This window comes from Siphateles boraxobius, unplaced genomic scaffold (genome assembly GCF_051911475.1).
Source record: "Siphateles boraxobius isolate OS27281-9 unplaced genomic scaffold, OSU_SipBor_1 20, whole genome shotgun sequence".
Taxonomy (NCBI): domain Eukaryota; kingdom Metazoa; phylum Chordata; class Actinopteri; order Cypriniformes; family Leuciscidae; genus Siphateles; species Siphateles boraxobius.
In genome coordinates, this window is record NW_027508811.1 from 20,954,148 (window position 1) to 20,973,633 (window position 19,486).

The window sequence follows — 19,486 nt, forward strand, 5'->3', positions numbered from 1 at the left end:
CTGTTAAGACCCAGTGTTTGAATGCAACTCTGGCCTGCAGATGCAGTTCAGAGACATAATCATTCCATCCGGCCTTAAAATTATATTTTTAACCCTTTTTTGGCAAAAAGGTCTACTGGCATCATCTAAGCAACCCACTATTTCATCATACATCTTACATAGATTGTACTTGTGCTTAGGATTCTTACAACCAGCATTATCACACACAACAGTCTCATTTGGCACTTCTATCTTGCTCAACCTCTTCTCTGTCAATGATTTATATCTCAAAAGATCATTTGCTGTGAGTCTTGCCCAGTCTAATTTACTTTTTCGTTCAGAATGTACACATTTAGTCAACTCAGGTAAACTTTCAACATTTAGCATAATTGCAATTGGTATGAGGTCAGTTGTAGCTAAGTCATATAATATTTCAAGTTTATCTAGGGAAGCATGTGCATCTGCTGTACATATACAGTGATCCAGCCAGGAAGATGTATTCCATGCCTCACTTATATATGTGAAGCTATCTGCTGGCAATAATGTTTGGCTGGAAAGAACCAACTTGCTATCCAGGCAAAACCTGATTAGCTGCTGGCCAAACAAAGAATTATTTTCAGATATGTCAGCATTCAAAGCCCCCATTATAAATATACTAGTACATACATTTTCATTTATAAAAGCACTTATAAAAGCAAGCATATTCATATATTCATCTTCATTTTGGCTACATTCGTACGGAGCGTACACGTTTAAAATTACAAAGACCTTTTCATTATGCTCCACTTTGATTGCTATACACCAGTCGGCTTCTAATCTAATCACAGTAATCAGAGGGTCGTATTTCTTATGCCAAAAAATGGCCACGCCACCAGGTATTCTGCCACGCATTATTCTCTTACTTAAATCAGTTGTGGATTCTCCAACTCCATGGAAATCCTCATGCATGGAGTTAAGTTTATCAAGATCTTGTTTGGATAAAAAAGTCTCTTGTAAACATAGAATGTCCGCATTCTCCAAGAGTTTGTCAATAACAATCCGTTGAGCTTTATCACTAACATTCCGACCCAAGCGCAAACCTCTGGAGTTATATGACACAACTCTAAGATTCATAGATCATATTTATGATACAGTAGACGCAAGCGCCTCAGATGCCGACACTCTTTTCAGGCTATTAGATTAGGTTTGTGTGAGAAAATGAACAGTGTCGTTTTTACCTCTTGTAACCACAGCCACGTCCAAGTGATCTGAGGGCGCGGGCGCTTCGGTCTGCACATGCGCCGGAAGTAGGGCTGTGAATCTTTGGGTAGGCAGCGAATCGATTCGATTCACGATTCATAGTTTTTCAATTCGATTCAAGAACGATTTTTGCAAATTCAGAAATATTCGATTCGATGCTATTCACATCAAAGTTCGATGCGATTCGATTAATTCGATTCGATTCCTTATTGTTTCTATGCATTAATATGATTATTTAAATGCTTCCCCCAATGGGTCTAAGTCAGGGTGTGAATTACACAGTGGTCTTCGGGGGTCAGAGAGTGGGGACAAAAAAAACGACATTTTGTCTATTGTTAATGTTAGTTCATGCTAGTTTTTAATTCATTTATTATTATAAAAAATATTTCCAAAGCCTATAAATTATCATTTGTAGAAATGTAAGCCAAGATTTAAAAAGCATGATGAACTAACAATACTTTTAAAGCCTAACTGTTTTGTAGGATATGTTAATGGATACACAACCTTAAAGTGTTCCTGGTACATCCTTCCATTGTGAGACTAAAAATACCATGAACTTTCCCACTAAACCTTAACTAACCTTTCCTCTTGGAATAGTAAGTATTCATCATGGAATACTCTTTGTTCTCTTTATACTGAACATTTTCCTATGATTCTGAGAGAAAACGCGCCATCTTCTGCTATATGGGACGGAGCGCAAACGAAATCCAGTGAAAGATGGTAAAGAGTGCAGCGAGTAACTGTGAAGGAGAGCTGGGAGGACGCCAAATGACGTCGCACAAGTAACGCCTCCATTAATTCACGCATGTAGTCATTTAATGTTTACATATTGTAAAGCACTGAATCGCTATAGAATCGCAAATTATTCGATTCTTAGCATTTTAAATCGATTATTGACCGAAATAAACGATTCACGATTCAAAATACATTTTCAAGATCGATGCATGCATCGTCAGGATTTGTAATCGATGCATCGAGAAAACGAGTGAATCGTTACACCACTAGCCGGAAGTGATCCGGAAATTGACACTACTGCGGAAACAAAGACACCTACATCTTGGATGCCCTTGAGGTAAGCTAAAACATACCAAAAATTAATTTCAAAGTGAACTATCCCTTTAAGGTGCTTTATAAAAAAATTAAATAATAAATAAATAAATATCCCAAAACTAGGTGGCATTCCAGTAGACCTACTATATATTAGCAAAACAGAAGACATTTGACATTCCAAATGTATGTTTTTAAAATTGTACTAATTCATTTCATGCTTTTCCCAAAGAATAGGATTTGTGAGTGAGATGGAGGAAGCAACGCTTGCTCATTTCAGCAAGTTAGACTAGGTGTTTATCATGTAGCCTACTGCTGCTTCCATGGTTGGCATTTGATGTTAGTTAACTGTGTTAGCTAGTTGTGATGCTAAGCCAATAACAGGAAAATCAGATAGCAGAAACAGAAAGGAAGTCAATTCCTCAGGGTCAAGTGCTGGAGTGCTTTCCAAGGTCTGTTCCTGTTTTCTGGAGCAGTAGTCAAGTTCAAACAAGTCAAGTCTAAACATTGTGGGGGAGTTCCAAAAGGTGTGTTCTTTCCAGTGAATTACAGTAAAAGCAAAGTGTGATGTTTGTACGTCTTGTAATTCAATAAAGCGAACATAGACATGAGTCTGTATTTTCTATCTTCTCTTTACTACTCTTCTACTTTTCCTTACTTCCACTGCCATCTAGTGGCTACACAATAACTCTGCAGACACAACATTTCCCCTTTTCTTCGAAGCACTTTGGTTAAGGTACTGTCTTGGAACAATACAACATAATACCATACTCTATTCCAAACACTGTAAGTAATACAGAATTAAAGAATTACTTAAACAATTTACCTCTTTATATAAAACAAGTTATATTAGCAAAATGGTGTATTAAATCCTAATCCTTTCTTTTAGTAGTGCCTTAACGTTTATACCATGGTCTGGGTCAATAATTGATTCTGATTGGCTGCAGGGTGTCCATTAAAAAGTGATAGAGGACACCTAGTAAAGGAGTTCTGGTGAAACTGACTGTGGGGTAGACATCTAATCCCTCTTTAGAAATTGTGTGGCCCAAAAATTTCAAGGTTTGCATCTATCTTAAATTTAATTTTCTGCATATTTAGTTTCAGACCAGCCTTGTTCAGACGGCGAAGTACGGCTTTTAAGCAAGTGCCATGGATGTCCTCTGTGTCGCTGTAAACAATTAGGTCATCCAGGTAGGCTTGAACATCAGAACAATCCGTGCAGTATAGACATCATCATCTTCTGGAAAGCAGGTGCGGCCGCAGCCAGACCTTGAGGGACATGTTTATAACGGAACAGCCCGACCTGGGTAACAAATGCTGTTGCATCTCGACTTTCAGGGTGCAATGGAACCTGGTGATATGCTGAGGCCAGGTCTATGGTTGAGAACACTGTTGCCCCACGCAGTTCTGCCAACAGTTTCTCTATATGGGGTGAGGTGTGGCTATCTACAACTATAGCCTTATTAAGCCCCCATGCGAATTCCACCTCCTTTTTTTGTGTCACTACAATTGGGGAGATGCATGGCGATGCATCCACCCATTCAGTCATGTTCCAACAGGTTTTTCAGTTCATCTGAAACTGCTTTCCAAACTCAAAATGGCAGTCTTCAGTAAAACAAATTTTACTGTCGCTGGTTTGAGGGTGCATGAAATAAAATGTCTATGGTAAATCATCTCGGGCAGTATGGATACTGATGAGCCTGTGTCCACAATTAACTCCACTGGTTGACAATGTCCATCATTTGTTTTATTTTGCACTGAACAGAGAGTCTGTTCAGCGTCCATCTATAGGGCATTTTCTTTACTGTGGTCCTGACACACATCTCAAGAGATTTATACCTAAAGTGCCTGTGCATGCCAATTAAAGGTACTCTAATAAAAGCAACTGGAAAATTAAAGTCGGCTTGTGTTTGTCTGAGTGTCTTTGTTTTCGTATTTTTGGCAGGAATTGTGTGTGCTAAGGGAAGTTCAACAGACGTACTGCCAGGTCTTTATCTTAGTCTTATCATACACAAAGGAATTTACTGAAGTTCCTGTTTTTCTATTTTTGCAGCTCTCAGACCTATACAAATGAGTAGGCTTGATAATTTTGCAATAATGTTGAAGACAATGAAACAAAACAAACATTGAACATTATATAAAAAAAAATTCAATTTTAATTATTTCGATGTTCCTTTAGTACTCATATAATATGAGATTATTATTATACACATATGTTGTTTAATGATTTTTTTTTATTCGCATAAAAAAGAATAACGTTGCTCGAGGATTGCATGAGACACTGATAATATTTCTTCCTTTGACCTCAGCGGAGGAGGCGGCAACAGAGTCTTTCTATTGTTTTGATTTAGCAATACTTATATTAAAAAACAATTCTTACGACAAACAGATAAATAATTGTCACAAAGAATGTTGATATTTCAATCACGGGACGGCATATTGTCTGTACTGTAACACTATACAACGCTGAAAATGACGAATCCCCCCCTCCTTGAAGAAATGGTATGCGCGGTTCCTATGCGCTCAAGTCTGTTGTTCTCTCCTACACTGAGCCGTATTCTCTACTATGAGTATGGAGACAAACAGCAATAGAAATAGTGAAAAATCTCAATTCTAAATACAAAACAACGAACATGGCTGCTATAAGGAAAAACAAATCTCCTGTTATGACCGCTGCCGTAAGGTAATTATTGTTTTCCGTCGTTTATTTTTGTGCCGGTTTTATTACAGCAGGCAATGTTTTTATTTTAAAAATGACGGTTACTGAGGATTGCAGGCCAACCGTCCGCGCGCGCCACATCCATTTAAATATATCGTGTAAAAAGAAAGCTTTAGTATAGTAAGATGCTAAAATTACCAGTTATTAAATACAAATGTTATTAGCTTGTTAGATAGTTGTCGTTGAGCTAACTGTCGAGCGTCTCCGCCCACCCCTCAGTGTGAAGTCATTATTCTCGCTTGATTTGTGATCCTCTGAGACACTTCTTCCGTTTCCAAGATGGTGACAACCCAGGAAGACTGTAAACATCCGTTCGCCTTGGTTAAATGTGACCCTAAATAAATGGATATTGCTATGTCTTGATGTCAAACGTCAAATCGATCCTTTCTTCATTCGGTCATTAACTTACATGATAAATTCAGTGATATTTGAAATAATTGTCGAAATATAACTGCGTTTATTTCCCTCAAAATTAACGTTACGTGTCCCTAAATCCATTTGGCTGCACATTTAGTTTTGAATAGACATATCTAAAAACAAATCGTTTCGGATAGTGTACAGTTGTAGTGCTTCAGCCTACATAAGCTTAGCCTTTGATGAAAATGGTGGATTTGGGGTTGGAGGACCATATTCTTGTTTCTCACCAACATTCTCATATATAACGTTAAATGCCTTTCTTTCTTAAAGACAAGTTGCCTCTGGACACTCTCAGCACCTTACTTGATCATGTCAAAGGGAGTAAGTTAATTCACCCAAATATGAGAATTCTGTAACTTATTCATATTGTTGATCCAACATCCTATGATGTTCGTTTGTTGTTGAGACATATTTTCATACACATTTTGAATAATCTTCTCTCAGCAAACAAGAAAAGTTTATAGTAACCAATGACTCCTTTCACAAACCAATTGCAAATGTTTTCTTGAAAGTGTAATCTATTATCTACAAATAATTAAATACCATTAAATATTTTATTAATAAGTAGTGCTTGTTTTGTGTGTTAGCCAGCCCTTGGCAAACTAGGCCAGTTGGAAACAATTAACTTTAATTATCCTTTTCCTATTATACACATATTAAAAATGTATTGAATTCATTAAAACTGAACCTACATTACTGACCTGAGCTGAAATCGGTTAAAACCATTAGACACTTATTCATTAGTTTACCAGATAAAAGTCACCCAGCTGAGATTTTTTTTAAAAATGTTTTGAAACCAATATTCGAAACAGTATGCCGCAACCAATCTTCAGTCTCTGAATTCATATGAGTTTGATACACACGTTAAAAAGTGTTTCAGAAGCACCCATCACTAATTATGACACAAGCTAGAATCAGTGGTGTTTGACATTATAAATGTTGAAAGTAAGGAATAATTGACGACGGGCCATTGAATTATTAGAAAAATAATGCACACCTGAGGTTTACGCCTTTACATCGTTACACCTCGGGTTGGGCATTATTTTTCAATAATTCAACGGACCCTAGTCAATTATTTGGCTTGTACTACCGTTACCACACCTCAAAACATTGTTCAGATGATGTGTTTTAAGACATTTGTCAGTTTTTTTTTTCCATAAAACGCTCTTGTGTGTAGGACTAATTTCTTACGCATCTAATCCCAAGCCACCATTGCTAATTCCAAAATGTAATTTTAGAGCTAGTAAGGGAGGCTTCAGCCACTGATAGCGGACTAATGCAATTATTAAAGAGAGAGAGAGAGAGAGAGAGAGAGAGAGAGAGAGAGAGAGAGAGAGAGAGAGAGAGAGAGATTAAGCATGTGTAAATTACTTAATTCCATGTGTCTCGAGACAACTAAATGCTCTCAACAGTGTTTGGCTGCAGCATCTCTACTAATAGGGAAACTGTAAGTTTATCTGCTCCAAGGACAGTGGCTTTATTATCTCGCTAGTGAGAAATGTGATGAAACTTTTTAAGTTGCTGAACTATTTCAATTTTTATTGATAAAATCGTGAAAGCAGCGCTGACAATACATTTCTGTGTGGGTGTGTTTCCGTACTGTATGTGTATGGGTTGGAATGGGAGAGAGAGCGGGAGAAAGAGAGTATGTGCTCTTCCATAATAAATAATACACACATAATTCATAATAAAACGTAATTTGTAGCAAGAAAAAAAAAGGAATAATTTGTCGTTTTTATCCTATAGTTTACTATATTTATTTGCTTGGTCAGTGTCGTTGTGGGTTTTGGTTCTTTTGCTGTTGTAGGCTGTAAGGACCTTTTGAAATAACTGAAATCATTTGGTTAAGTGGTATGGAACTGTAATGCGGTCAAGGCCTGCCTGAATGTTCGTCAACAGATCAGATCCAAGCATTCAACAGCCCCATAGTTTAAGAATCTTTAATGAATGCAATGGCTCTGGTATAGAATAGATTATCAGTTAATAATGACCTAAAATTCAGTCTGTTCCTTACAAATATATCACATGACTTCAGAACACTTGGAATATAGTGGATCATATAAATTACTTAATTGTCCATTTTGGTGCTTGAGATCCTTTGGTCACCATGAACTGCCCTTGTATGTAAAAGAGCTGCATAAAAGTTTGGACGGAGATGAGGGTGAATAGATAATGATGGAATTTTGTTTTTGTGATTTTTTTGCATGAGTCCTATAAGGTGTTCGTCCTTCCTATTTCGAGTAATGCAGTATTATATTGTTTCGTAATAGGGTTTTGTTATTTCCTGTACCATGTTCGGTGACTGTAATGCAATGCTGTTTTGCAGCTGCTCCCGCTTACGGCAGGTCCAGGCTCTGCTAAGGGATGATGTTAAAACAGCTCCAGATGGTATCCTTTGCTCCCTGGGTGAGTTAATTAATCAATATCACCTGTGCTCTTTCACTCATGTAGCCTAATCTTTACTCCAAAGAGACATGTGGAGATGGCTTGCTCCAGTGAGCCACCTGTAAGTATATGCTGTGTTTGATTTTTCAGGTATTGATAGCCGCTATAATGAAGGCTGCAGCGAGCTGGCCAGCTACCTTTTCTGTGGCTTGTATAAACACAACCGTTTTGACATGGATCAGATCCCAGAGGACTTCCCAGAGGAAGTGTTGGATGGTACGGTAACCTCTCATCCTTTAATATTCACACCATTTTATTGCAGTCAGTCATTCTTGGTAGGAATGAGCACATTTGTTGTACATCTTTTTGACTTTGTGCTGTTGTATGATTGCTTTTTTTAGATGTGATCATCCTTATTAAGACAGAGTGTGTCCATCTGTACTGCAATCCAGTGAATTATGGGTACTTGCTTCCCTATGTATCTCACTGGAGGAATCTCCACCTCCATTGTCTGACTGAGACAGAGGTAATGATCTACTCTACTGCACGGCTTTTCATCATCTCCACATCTTTACTATGGATGCACCTATATTACAATTTGAGCTGAAAGAATAGAGGGTATGCATTGACGTCACTTTCCTGGCAGAACACGCCCCCCCCCCTCATCTGGACTGTGTGGAAAAAGAGCCTGCTTCGTGACTGGATTTAACAGGGGAAACTTTGAAAACGCGAGTAAAACAAACGATTATCAGTTTAAACTAAAGGTTGAACTCGATGTAGTGTTCCTTACAACTTAACAAAGATCCAGTGATCCATAGATATTGCCATAGCCAGGAATCATGTTTCCTGTCATTTATATGTGCCTGATTTTGACACCAAGGAAATACATAAAGCAAATTTGCTTGTAAAAGCTTTATATAAATACAATATAGGTAGCCGACGGTGACGTCACGCGCATCTTTTTTTTTTTTCATGTTGTGGCAGATATTCAAAATTATATACTATTTTGTCTAAATATAAAAATAACACACACATACAAATTTAAATGATAAAGTATATTAAATAAGTTATATAAAATATATTTAAATTGTGAGATTTGCTAGAGAATACTGTAACAAGGTTAGATGTTACGGGAAGAAGGAGGCGGGAACCGGCGAACATTCAACAAACTTTAATATCAAAAACAAAACAAATACAAACTGAAAGTAAAAGACAGCAGCCCCTCACAGATGACTGCTGTCACATATAACAAAACAAACACAAGTCTAGGCCTGGCCTCTCTCCATGTCCACTGTCGCCACTCCTCCTTTTATGCTTCTGCTCCCGTGAGAGATACAAGGCCGGTGCGTCTCACAGGTGTCGTTCATCAGTAATCACGCCACCGGTCTCGTGCTGCTCTCTCATGGCCCTCGGCCTCGTCCTGCTCGCCACAATTACATTTAACCTTTATTAGTGTTCTTAAATATTAATTTTAAGTGAGAAATACATCTAAATGTAAATAAAGAGGGGAAATAGCATGTAAACAATCAAATATCTGATCATATATTTCCAATGTTGACTGTCTGTCACACACTCATATTCATCCACTGGTTAATTTATCTCAGATCACTTATTAGTTGTTTTTTTCACCTATTTTGCTGTTTATCTCTTAGTACGAGGATGAAGAGGTTGCAGAGGAATTTAAGATCTCAAGTTTTGTGACCATGGTTCAAGACTGTCATTGTATTGGAATCCCCTACAGTTCACATGGTAAGCATGTGATACACCGATGTAGGTATTTGAAAAAGTATTCTACTTTTGCCAATCATATTTATGGTTGATTCATATACTCCATAGACCAAGTTCAGAAGTTTGACATGTTTATGTTGGAGAAATGGCCCATCATTCAGGCATTTGCCTTGGAAGGAATCGGGGCTGGAGGGTTTTTCACCATGAAATATAAGGTTTTGTATTTCTACTCTATTACTCATACATGACTTTATGGGTAGTATAAACACTGTATAATATATAACAGTTGTATATTATATAATATGATTGATACTAGAGTAAAGGCATGTTAAGACAGCTTTTGTTATTATGTCCTTCAACAAAATTGTTTGTCTTGCATCTTGTAGCTCACAGATGTAAGTCAGAGACTCTGGCAAATCTACAGCAGATTGGACCCAGTGTCTCTAGACTGCCTTCTCAATGTGGTAAAACACTTTCATAGATCGAAGCATGATTGTTTACCTTTCACATGCCCATGCACCCATTTTATTCTTATATAAGGGTGGGTGTGATATTCTCTCACAGGACCTTCAGCTGTTCGAAAGACAGTGGAGCTGTCTGTTCTCCAGTATGGAAATTGAGAGTGCACTGTCCATGCAGGAGCTGTCAGAGGCCCAAGTTGCAGAGGTACTGTTTGTAATATTATCACTACCATAATTTTGCAACAGTTTAAAGTCAAAATTAAATATCAAAGTTGGTTTATTTACTTTCAGGTGAAGTTAACTAGGTTGCATGAGCTGGAAAAAAAAATTGTTCACCAAATGTCAAATAGCTATTTAGGCACTGTAGTTTCCAAAAATGTCTGCAAACTCAAATTTAGGGCTCCTGTCTGGTTTTTAGCCATTTCATGTTGGCTGTAACAGTCACTGAAAATAATGTGTTGGTTATGATTCATTGTATTATGCCTAATCTCATTTGCTGTGTCTTTCAGCCTTTCAGAACATATTATTCACATGGTCTTATTTCCAGCAATATCACAGACAAAAGGTATATTTCCATATGATACAGTAGCTCTTATTTCCAAGACATTCTGGAGGAATTATTTCTTTGTAAGGCATATGATGTATTTTACTTTTTTACTGCAGTAAAAGCAGGCAGCCATTCGTTTTGTTTGGGAGTCACTCTACTAAGGAAGATCTGGAGAACTACTGTTTCACCTTTCCCTCTGAAGGCCACCATATCCGTAACACGAGCCCTGCTGGGGGTGTTGCAAAACACATGGTGAGACAGTGCCACACAGCGGCATGATGACTCAGACTTACATGAATTCCTTTCCTTCCTTTATGTATTTTAATGCATACAACAATTTGAGATCTTATCTCTCTCACAGCTGCTGCAATGTGTGGCTCCTAAAGGGCCACTAGCCTGTGCTCGAACCTATTTCTTTGGAAGCACACATGTCCCATACTTGGGTAAGTGTACCTCTGGAGGATGTTTTTAATGAAATAATTTTAAATTTCCCTGCACTGTGAGATGTTCAATGGTTTCTTTAATCCAAAAGGAAATGAAAACACCCAGCAGAAGAGCACAGATCTCCAGTAAGTACTCCAATTGTGCTTTGTACCGTGTTTTGATAAATGGATCGGTATTAAATTTAGACCTGTTGTGTTACAGGCTGCTTTCACATATCTACTCGGCTGCGGTTCAGTCTGTACTGGCTGGAATCAAATGTTTCTCTATCAACTCCAGTGCTAGAAAGGTAAAATTACACTCTCAGAACTGTGACGAACATTAATGTAGGATTTACATTAGGAGTAAAGTTTATTTACCAATAAAATAAAAGGGCAACTTAAGATGGGACAGCAATCTTTGAATGTGGGTACATTTTTCCATTTCAGAAATAGCCTTCCGATAACTATAACCATAAAGTTTTAAAAACTCCAAAGGAGCGGTCACATTACTGAAATTTTGCAGGCAAGAAAGGTACATTGTTTATTGTCAAGTGTAGTGATGCATGAAGCACAGCTCACACAGAAGTCCTTTTCAAACCAAGCAGCTTTCTGTTGTTCAACAAGTGAGTCTGTGACGAACTTTAACGAACCCTGCAAAGTCTGCATGGGGAAATCTTTCACCCTCACAAGAAATTTCATATCGCATGGATTCCTATTAGGATGACTGGATTTTACCCATGACAATTTGCTGAACAACTGTAAATGTGACCGCACCTTGAGAGAACAGTGGAGTCCATGCCACAACTATAACACTAATGCTGCGTTCACACCGGACGCGAATAGCGCGTCAAATTCGCGCCTACCGCGTCTAGTTATACGCTTGACCACTTTGAATCCATTCGCGCGTCAAGAGCGAAATTGTCACAATCGAAACCCGTTGGCGGACATCTTTTTTATGTTGATCGAGCATTCACCGAGAGAGTCACAGCTCTGTATTTGCTTTGGAGAGCAGAACGGCGGCGTAGGGGTCATCGTCGCCGTATTTGTGTCCACCTGACCCTTCGACCCAGTGTGGAAAGTTTCACCATTTGCTCGCTCCAGGAGCTGCACCTGGATGACGGCCGCTTTCAGCGGTACTTCCGCCTGTCCCGCGCCCAGCTTGATGACCTGTTGTCCCGCATCGGAGCGAGGATCACCCTCGCCCTCATCCACCTAATCTGTCATTTATTTTTGTTTTGATGATGGAGCCAGCCTCCTAAAGTGATTAATCTGTCCTGTGATATTTTTCTCTCTCACACAAAACACTGTCCAGACATGAACTTATAATGCAGTATGTTTGTCTTCACATTATAATAATATTTACTATAATCTAGATATGGAATAAATAGCATTCAATACAAAATGAATGTCTATATATTGAAATCAAGTTTTATGTGATAAAATAGTTGCTTTGTTGTGCATTAGAACCATTACAAAATAATGTATTGAAGCATCCAGATACTTCACCACGTGACAGCAGCAAGCAGCTAGGCTCCTGATTGGTTAACGCGGTGCGAATTGACGCCAAAGTTCAGATTTCAACTCGGGCAGCAGATGCGAATTCGCGTGAAACGCGTGAATGCACAAAATGCACCATTCGCGCGTAACGCGCCAGACGCTCAATTCGCGCCATTCGCGCGAACTTGACGCACGAATGAGGCGTATTCGCGTCAACCGCGCCGCGCTCCACGCCTTATCCGCGCTGCAGGAATTTTTACGCGCATAATGCGTCTTTGCATTGACTTAACATTGAAATCACTCGCGCCTGACGCGCTATTCGAGTCCGGTGTGAACGCAGCATAATGACACATTAGTGTGAATTATTGCTGGAACTACTTTCAGAGAGAATTCATATAATAATGATAAAAACATTAACAGCTGTAGCAAATTATCTCTATGAAATATTGATAACCAATCATAACTTGTTATAATTGATTATGAATATTTGGGTCAGTTAATTGGATTAACTTGATGTAGCTACATTAACATTACAACCAATTACTCAATATTGGTTATTAATTAATTATTAGAAATGTACATTTCCGGGGCATGGGAAATGTCTTTCTTACTAAGTACTACTAAGAGCAAGTAGTTAAGGTAGATATGATTAGTGACAGATATGAGCTTGAGACACGGACAACTTTACGTGTGATCTGAACGAGACTTTATTAACTAGACTAAACATTTAAACTACTCTAACAAACACATACAAACATGCATACAGTTTACCAAGGGAAAGAGAGCTGAAGAAGAATACAGGAAAGCAAGAAGTTATAACATTGTTTGAAATTCAGCAGATCAACAGCCTTGAGCAAACCATCAGTTTAGTTCTAACACGTCCTTTAAAAGGTGTAAGGATACTGAATGTATCAAATAATGAGACTAAGTTTGATACTTGCATGTCTCACCCATTTGAATTAAACTGTCCTGATGCAATTTGTTGAGGCTTCAATTGATCTTTGCTGATGTTGTCTTGATGAGAGAGAACCAGTTGAAGTCAGAGGATCTTTGGTGAATGGAAAGACAAGGCCGCAGCCTGGCACAAGCTTGGGGGTCTTTAGAAAACGTCTCAGGTTACGTATGTAACCCTGGTTCCCTGAGAGGGAACGAGACGCTGCGTTTGAGACGCGGTGGGGAACGCTATCACGTGAAGCACCTGTAAAATCAGTCCAATGGAAGCCCGCTACGACATAGGTGACGTCATAGACCAGGAAACTATAAAGCAACCCTGAAATCAGACCGCGATAGCTTCTGAAAAACCTGAAGCAAGTCGATCAGGGCATGCAGGAAGTATGGCAGGCGAACGCAGCGTCTCGTTCCCTCTCAGGGAACCAGGGTTACATATGTAACCTGAGACGTTCCCTTTCAAGGGAACTCGAGCTGTGTTTGAGACGCGGTGGGAACCCCATACCCACTACGCCATAGTGACAAATGCCCGTTCTGTGTGAAAGTCCTGCGCACACTAAGGAGCAAGCAACCTCGGCCCAGGAGTGGAGAGTTCAAGGTCATAAAACCTGACAAATGTATGCGGAGAGGACCATCCTGCCGCATTACACACGTCAAGAAGGGAAACTCCCGAAATTAAGGCCTTAGAGGCCGCCATACTCTGAGTAGAATGGGCCCGCACAGCCATAGGTGAGGGCTGTCCGGCTGCTTCATAAGCCAATGAAATAGCCTTGACTATCCATTTACTCATAACCTGTTTAGATGCAGGGCATCCTCTCTTGAGTGACCCAAAACAAACAAATAGTTGCTCAGATTTACGCCAGAGGGCAGCTCTGTGAACGTAGGCATCTAAAGCCCGGACTGGACATAACAGGTTAAGCTGTTCCTGGTCTGGGGTATTAAAGGGTGGAGGATAAAAGGCCTGCAGCACTATTGGGCCCCCAACATTCAGTGGGACCTTAGGAATATAACCCGACCTGGGGTAGAGAAATGCCTTCACCATACCAGGTGCAAATTCCAGACACAAAGGAGCAACCGACAGAGCATGTAAATCACCAATTCTCTTGATAGATGAAATAGCAAGGAGAAATAAAGTTTTAGGGTGAGGAATTTTTCTGAAACCTCCTCGATGGGCTCGAAGGGAGCTAAAGCCAGACCCTCAATTACAATGGCCAAGTCCCACGCCGTTGCTCTAGAGTGCAGTGCAGGTCTCAACCTAAATGTACCACGGAGAAAGCGAGTAATTAAAGGGTTTCTCTCGATGGAAGTACCCCCCAGAGGGGTGTGGTAGGCAGTAGGGCTGCAACAACTAATCGATAAAATCGATTATAATCGATTATGAAAATCGTTGTCAACGAATGTCATTATCGATTAGTTGGTCTGCTTACGTCACGGGGAGCGTTTACTGGTACGCACACACACGCAAGGTCTCTCTCCCTCAGGCGCTCTGCCGAGCGCGCGCGCTACACGGTTTGGAGCAGTCTCTTCTGTCTCGCATGCGCGCTCTTGCTTGCGCGCTCTAGATTTCGGGAGTTTGAACTAATTCGCGGGCATCAGGGAGCCGCAATCAATATGCGGGAGACTCCCGGGACTTCCGGGATCCCTGTATTTTGCACTCCCGGGACTTCCGGGATGTCTGTATTTTGTCTCGAGCATCAGGTTGTGCAATCAGTTCGCTCGCAACGTAAGTGATGGATTAAAATAGCGCTACCGCAGAAATAGGTTAAATTAAAACGGTGTTTACAAAGTGAAGCATTAAATACAAAGGCAGTTAATAACAGCAGCAGTAAAATATTGTTTTTTAGTCACTGTACTCAGTGGTTTTCAGCGAATGCTTGTGCACTAATGCATAATTTCTCCTGTCCTTTACTCAAGCCTGTTAGCTTGCTGGGTAACGTTACCTCCATTCCGTTCTCTTTTTATAGCATTTGTCTACTAAGTTTTAATTGTTTTTCAAACGCGATCTACTGCGGCTCTACATTCACACAATTGTTTTCAGTCTTTCTTTATTTATTTAATCAATTTATCCTTATATTATATTATTTTATATATTATATATATAATATATATTATATTCTTTATCCTTATATTCCTTATATATAATTAATTTTAAATAAAAATTAAATGAATTATATATTTTAGATGTTTTTAGTTTGTTTTTAGTTCAGATATTCACATCTGAACAACATGTCTGTGTAAATTTGTTTTAACAAAAATTGTGTTAAAACATAATATGTTGGATATCATTTTTTTAACAATAATCATGTTTGTCAACTTGCCATCAGCAATTATCATTAAAAACAATGCAAATATTGATATTAGTAAAACTCAATGTGTGGCTTTTGCACTTTTTAAAGTACACTTTTACACATAAATACCCTGATTTACGGTTTTACTTAATTATAAAAAAAAAAAAAATCTAATTTAATTTATATCCGATTAATCGATTAATCGAAAAAATAATCGTCCGATTAATCGATTATCAAAATAATCGTTAGTTGCAGCCCTAGTAGGCAGATATAGCCACCACGTAAACCTTTAGGGTAGAAGGAGATAACCTGGCAGAGAAACGGTCTTGCAGAAAATCAAGAACTGAACCAACAGGGCAGTTAACAGGATCTAACTGACGTTCAACACACCAAGTGGTGAAAAGTTTCCATTTTAACGCATACAGCCTTCTCGTGGAAGGAGCTCTGGATTGAAGAATAGTTTCTACAACATCGGTCGAGAGACCGGTTTCCCTGAGCCGGGCCCCTTCAGAGGCCAGGCCCACAGTTTCCACAACTCCGGCCGAGGGTGAAATATCACCAAGTCCGAGAACCATCTCGGGTCGGCCAATAAGGGGCTACTAGTAGCAGACGAGCCCCTTCTCGGCTAACCCTCTCCAGAACCCCTGGAAGCATAGATATCGGGGGAAAGACGTACAGGTGCAACCTCGGCCACACCTGCACCATCGCATCCAGGCCGAGAGGAGCTGGGTGCGTTAGAGAGGACCACATGGGACAATGGGTTGAATCTGATGATGCGAAAAGGTCTACCTGAGCACGACCGAACTCTTCCCACAGGAGCTCCACCACTTCGGGGTGAAGTCTCCACTCCCTGGGCCTCAGCCCCTGTCTCGACAGAATATCTGCTCCCACATTCTGACGCCCCGGGATATATACCGCCTTGAGCGACAATAACTTCCCCTGTGCCCATAGGAGGATCTGATAGGCCAATTTGCAAAGATGACGTGACCTCAAACCCCCCTGATGGTTGATATAGGAGACCACCGAAGTGTTGTCTGTGCGGACCAACATATGATGGCCTCTCAGGTCTGGCAGGAAATATTTGAGAGCTCGAAATACCGCCATAAACTCCAGATTATTTATGTGCCAGGAACATTGATGGTCCTGCCAAAGACCTTGCGCCGAGCGGCCACTCATGACCGCCCCCAATCCCGTGAGGGAAGCATCCATCGAAAGCATGACGCGTCGACAAGGAGCCCCCAACACTGGGCCCTGGGCAAGGAACCAAGGTTTCTTCCACATGACCAAGGCACGAAGGCATAGCCGTGTGACCTTGATCTCGCGGAACGGATTTCCCCTCGGAGAAAACCCCTTGGTCCTGAGCCACCACTGCAGGGGTCTCATGTACAGAAGGCCAAAAGTAATAACGTTGGACGCAGCTGCCATGAGACCCAACAGTCTCTGAAACTGTTTCACAGTGAGTGACTGGCCTAGTTTCACATTCTTTGCGGCTGTGAGAATCGCAGAAATACGAGCAGGAGACAGGCGTGCCTGCATTGTGGTCAAATCCCAAATTACACCTAGAAAAGTGGTCCTCTGAGCAGGAAGGAACACACTCTTTTTGGTGTTGAGCCGCAACCCCAAACTCTTTATATGGGACAGAACAACATTTCGATGCTGAACTGCCAACTGCTCTGACTGAGCTAAAATCAACCAATCTTTGATGTAATTTAATACGCGGATGCCCTGGAGTCTCAACGGAGCCAGAGCTGCATCCACACATTTTGTAAAGGTGCGGGGAGATAAACCTAGGCCAAATGGAAGAACCCGATATTGGTATGCTTCACCCCCGAAAGCGAACCTCAGGAACCTCCTGTGATCAGGATGGATAGATACATGGAAGTACGCGTCCTTCAAGTCTATTGTGACAAACCAGTCCTCGGACTGAATCTGTGATACAATCTGTTTGAGTGTAAGCATTCTAAACTTGAGTTTCTAAACTCTGTTGCTGGACTCTGTGAGCGGAGCTCGTAGATGGACGAGGCTGCTCAGACTTTATACCACGAGCAGCCTTGGGGACACTAGACCGACAAGGAAGAAACCTCTGAAATGCAGTGTTTCCTATTTTCTTGAAACCTATCGACAACACAATTTATAGCGTCCCCGAACAGACTTGTAGGTGACAGCGGTGCGTCCAGAAGAACAGATCTATCTTTATCCTTTATTTCTGATAAATTCAAACACAAATGACGTTCCGTGGCCACCAAGGCTGCAATAGAGCGACCCACAGACTTGGCCGTCTCCTTGTTGGCCCGGAGAGATAGATGTCGTGCGACGCAGTTCTCGAATTGCGTCAGCACTAACTTCCTCACAATCGTCTATGTCCCTCAGCAGGTCAGCCTGATATGCTTGGAGAATTGACATAGTGTGCAAGCATGCCGCGGCCTGACCTGCTGCCGAATAGGCTTTACCCACCAATAAAAATTTATTTTTTAAAGGTTTGGTGGGTAACGTCGGGGCTTTCAGAGAAGAAGATGACTCGGGGGAAAGATAACTTGCTAGTGTGTCCTCCGCGCGAGGCATAGATAAATAACAATAGTGCTCAATACCTTGAATTTTACTATAATTACTGGTCTGAGGGTTATGTATTCTGAAAGATGCCGGTTTGATCCACGAGTTCCCGACGAGGAGGTCATGATCTAGATGGTAGATGACATTCATGTAACAGACTCTTTCTCGATACCACATCAACATCATCGGCTGGCCACTCAATATTTAGTTTAGCTACAGCACGAGATAAAACCTCCATAAGCTCCTCATCAGCAGGGATATGAGCTGGCGAACACTCAAAATCCCCCATACTCGCGACATCCAGATCCTCAGAACTGGATAGCCGCAATATTGGTGCCCCAGCCCGGGAAGGAGAAGCCGCAGAGCGAGCTCCTTCCTGGGCAGAGACACCGGATCCAGCAGGTAAGGACTGAGAAAGGGCAGGGCCCGTCTCAAACCCCGCAACTAGATCCATCTGCGAACCCCAAGATGAAAGTCGACGCTGAGCCTCAGCAGCAGCGGGACCCGCACCCCGGGGAACACGAACCGTCCTCCTCGAAGAACGATCGGCGAGAGCGGAGCGTCTTCATAGATAGACTCATACAATGCTCACAATCAGCCCCCTCGAGGACTGAATGGGCATGCTCCACTCCCAAACAAGCAACACAAAGCTGATGTGTGTCCCCACCCGTAATATAACGAGGGCAGGGAACAACACACCGTCTATAACCTTGCTTGCTCGCCATAATGATATATATATATATTATATATATGTATGTATGTATATATATATATATATATATATATATATATATATATTGGGCTTGACAGACGACAATAAATAGACAAGGACAGATATCACAGAGAGCGCTTGCTGAAGGTACAGAAGCTATCGCGGTCTGATTTCAGGGTTGCTTTATAGTTTCCTGGTCTATGACGTCACTTATGTCGTAGCGGGCTTCCATTGGACTGATTTTACACGTGCTTCACGACGTAATCACGCAGAGCGTTCCCCACCGCGTCTCAAATGCAGCTCGAGTTCCCTTGAAAGGGAACTTCCAGTTTAGCATCATCTTCACATCAGGACTTCTCAGGAAGGACAAAGAGAAAGAGAGGGAGCTAAGAGAGCTAAGAGAGCAAAAAGCCAAGAGGAAAAGCTGATCCTGATCAGTGATTTTTAAAAGGGTGAAGATGTCACGCCCTCTGGACATCGGTAATGGGTGACATCGGTGTGAGCCGATAAGAAGTTGTCCCTTTGGAGGGAGATTTTACGACCCTTT

At 40.8% G+C, this 19,486-nt stretch overlaps 1 protein-coding gene across 1 annotated transcript in view; it reads left to right on the forward strand.

The window, feature by feature from the left end:
• Positions 1–4,786: 4,786 nt before the first annotated feature.
• Positions 4,787–19,486, forward strand: part of dnaaf9 (dynein axonemal assembly factor 9) — a 32,484-nt gene continuing 17,784 nt past the window's right edge. Inside the window, exons 1-13 of the mRNA XM_077237439.1 lie at positions 4,787–4,948; positions 7,728–7,807; positions 7,937–8,062; positions 8,188–8,312; positions 9,439–9,535; positions 9,623–9,729; positions 9,901–9,978; positions 10,079–10,180; positions 10,485–10,540; positions 10,639–10,774; positions 10,884–10,965; positions 11,055–11,091; positions 11,168–11,252. Of these exons, the coding sequence (XP_077093554.1) occupies positions 4,899–4,948; positions 7,728–7,807; positions 7,937–8,062; positions 8,188–8,312; positions 9,439–9,535; positions 9,623–9,729; positions 9,901–9,978; positions 10,079–10,180; positions 10,485–10,540; positions 10,639–10,774; positions 10,884–10,965; positions 11,055–11,091; positions 11,168–11,252 (1,161 nt within the window). The 5' untranslated portion in view covers positions 4,787–4,898. The remainder of the gene's footprint in view (positions 4,949–7,727; positions 7,808–7,936; positions 8,063–8,187; positions 8,313–9,438; positions 9,536–9,622; positions 9,730–9,900; positions 9,979–10,078; positions 10,181–10,484; positions 10,541–10,638; positions 10,775–10,883; positions 10,966–11,054; positions 11,092–11,167; positions 11,253–19,486) is intronic.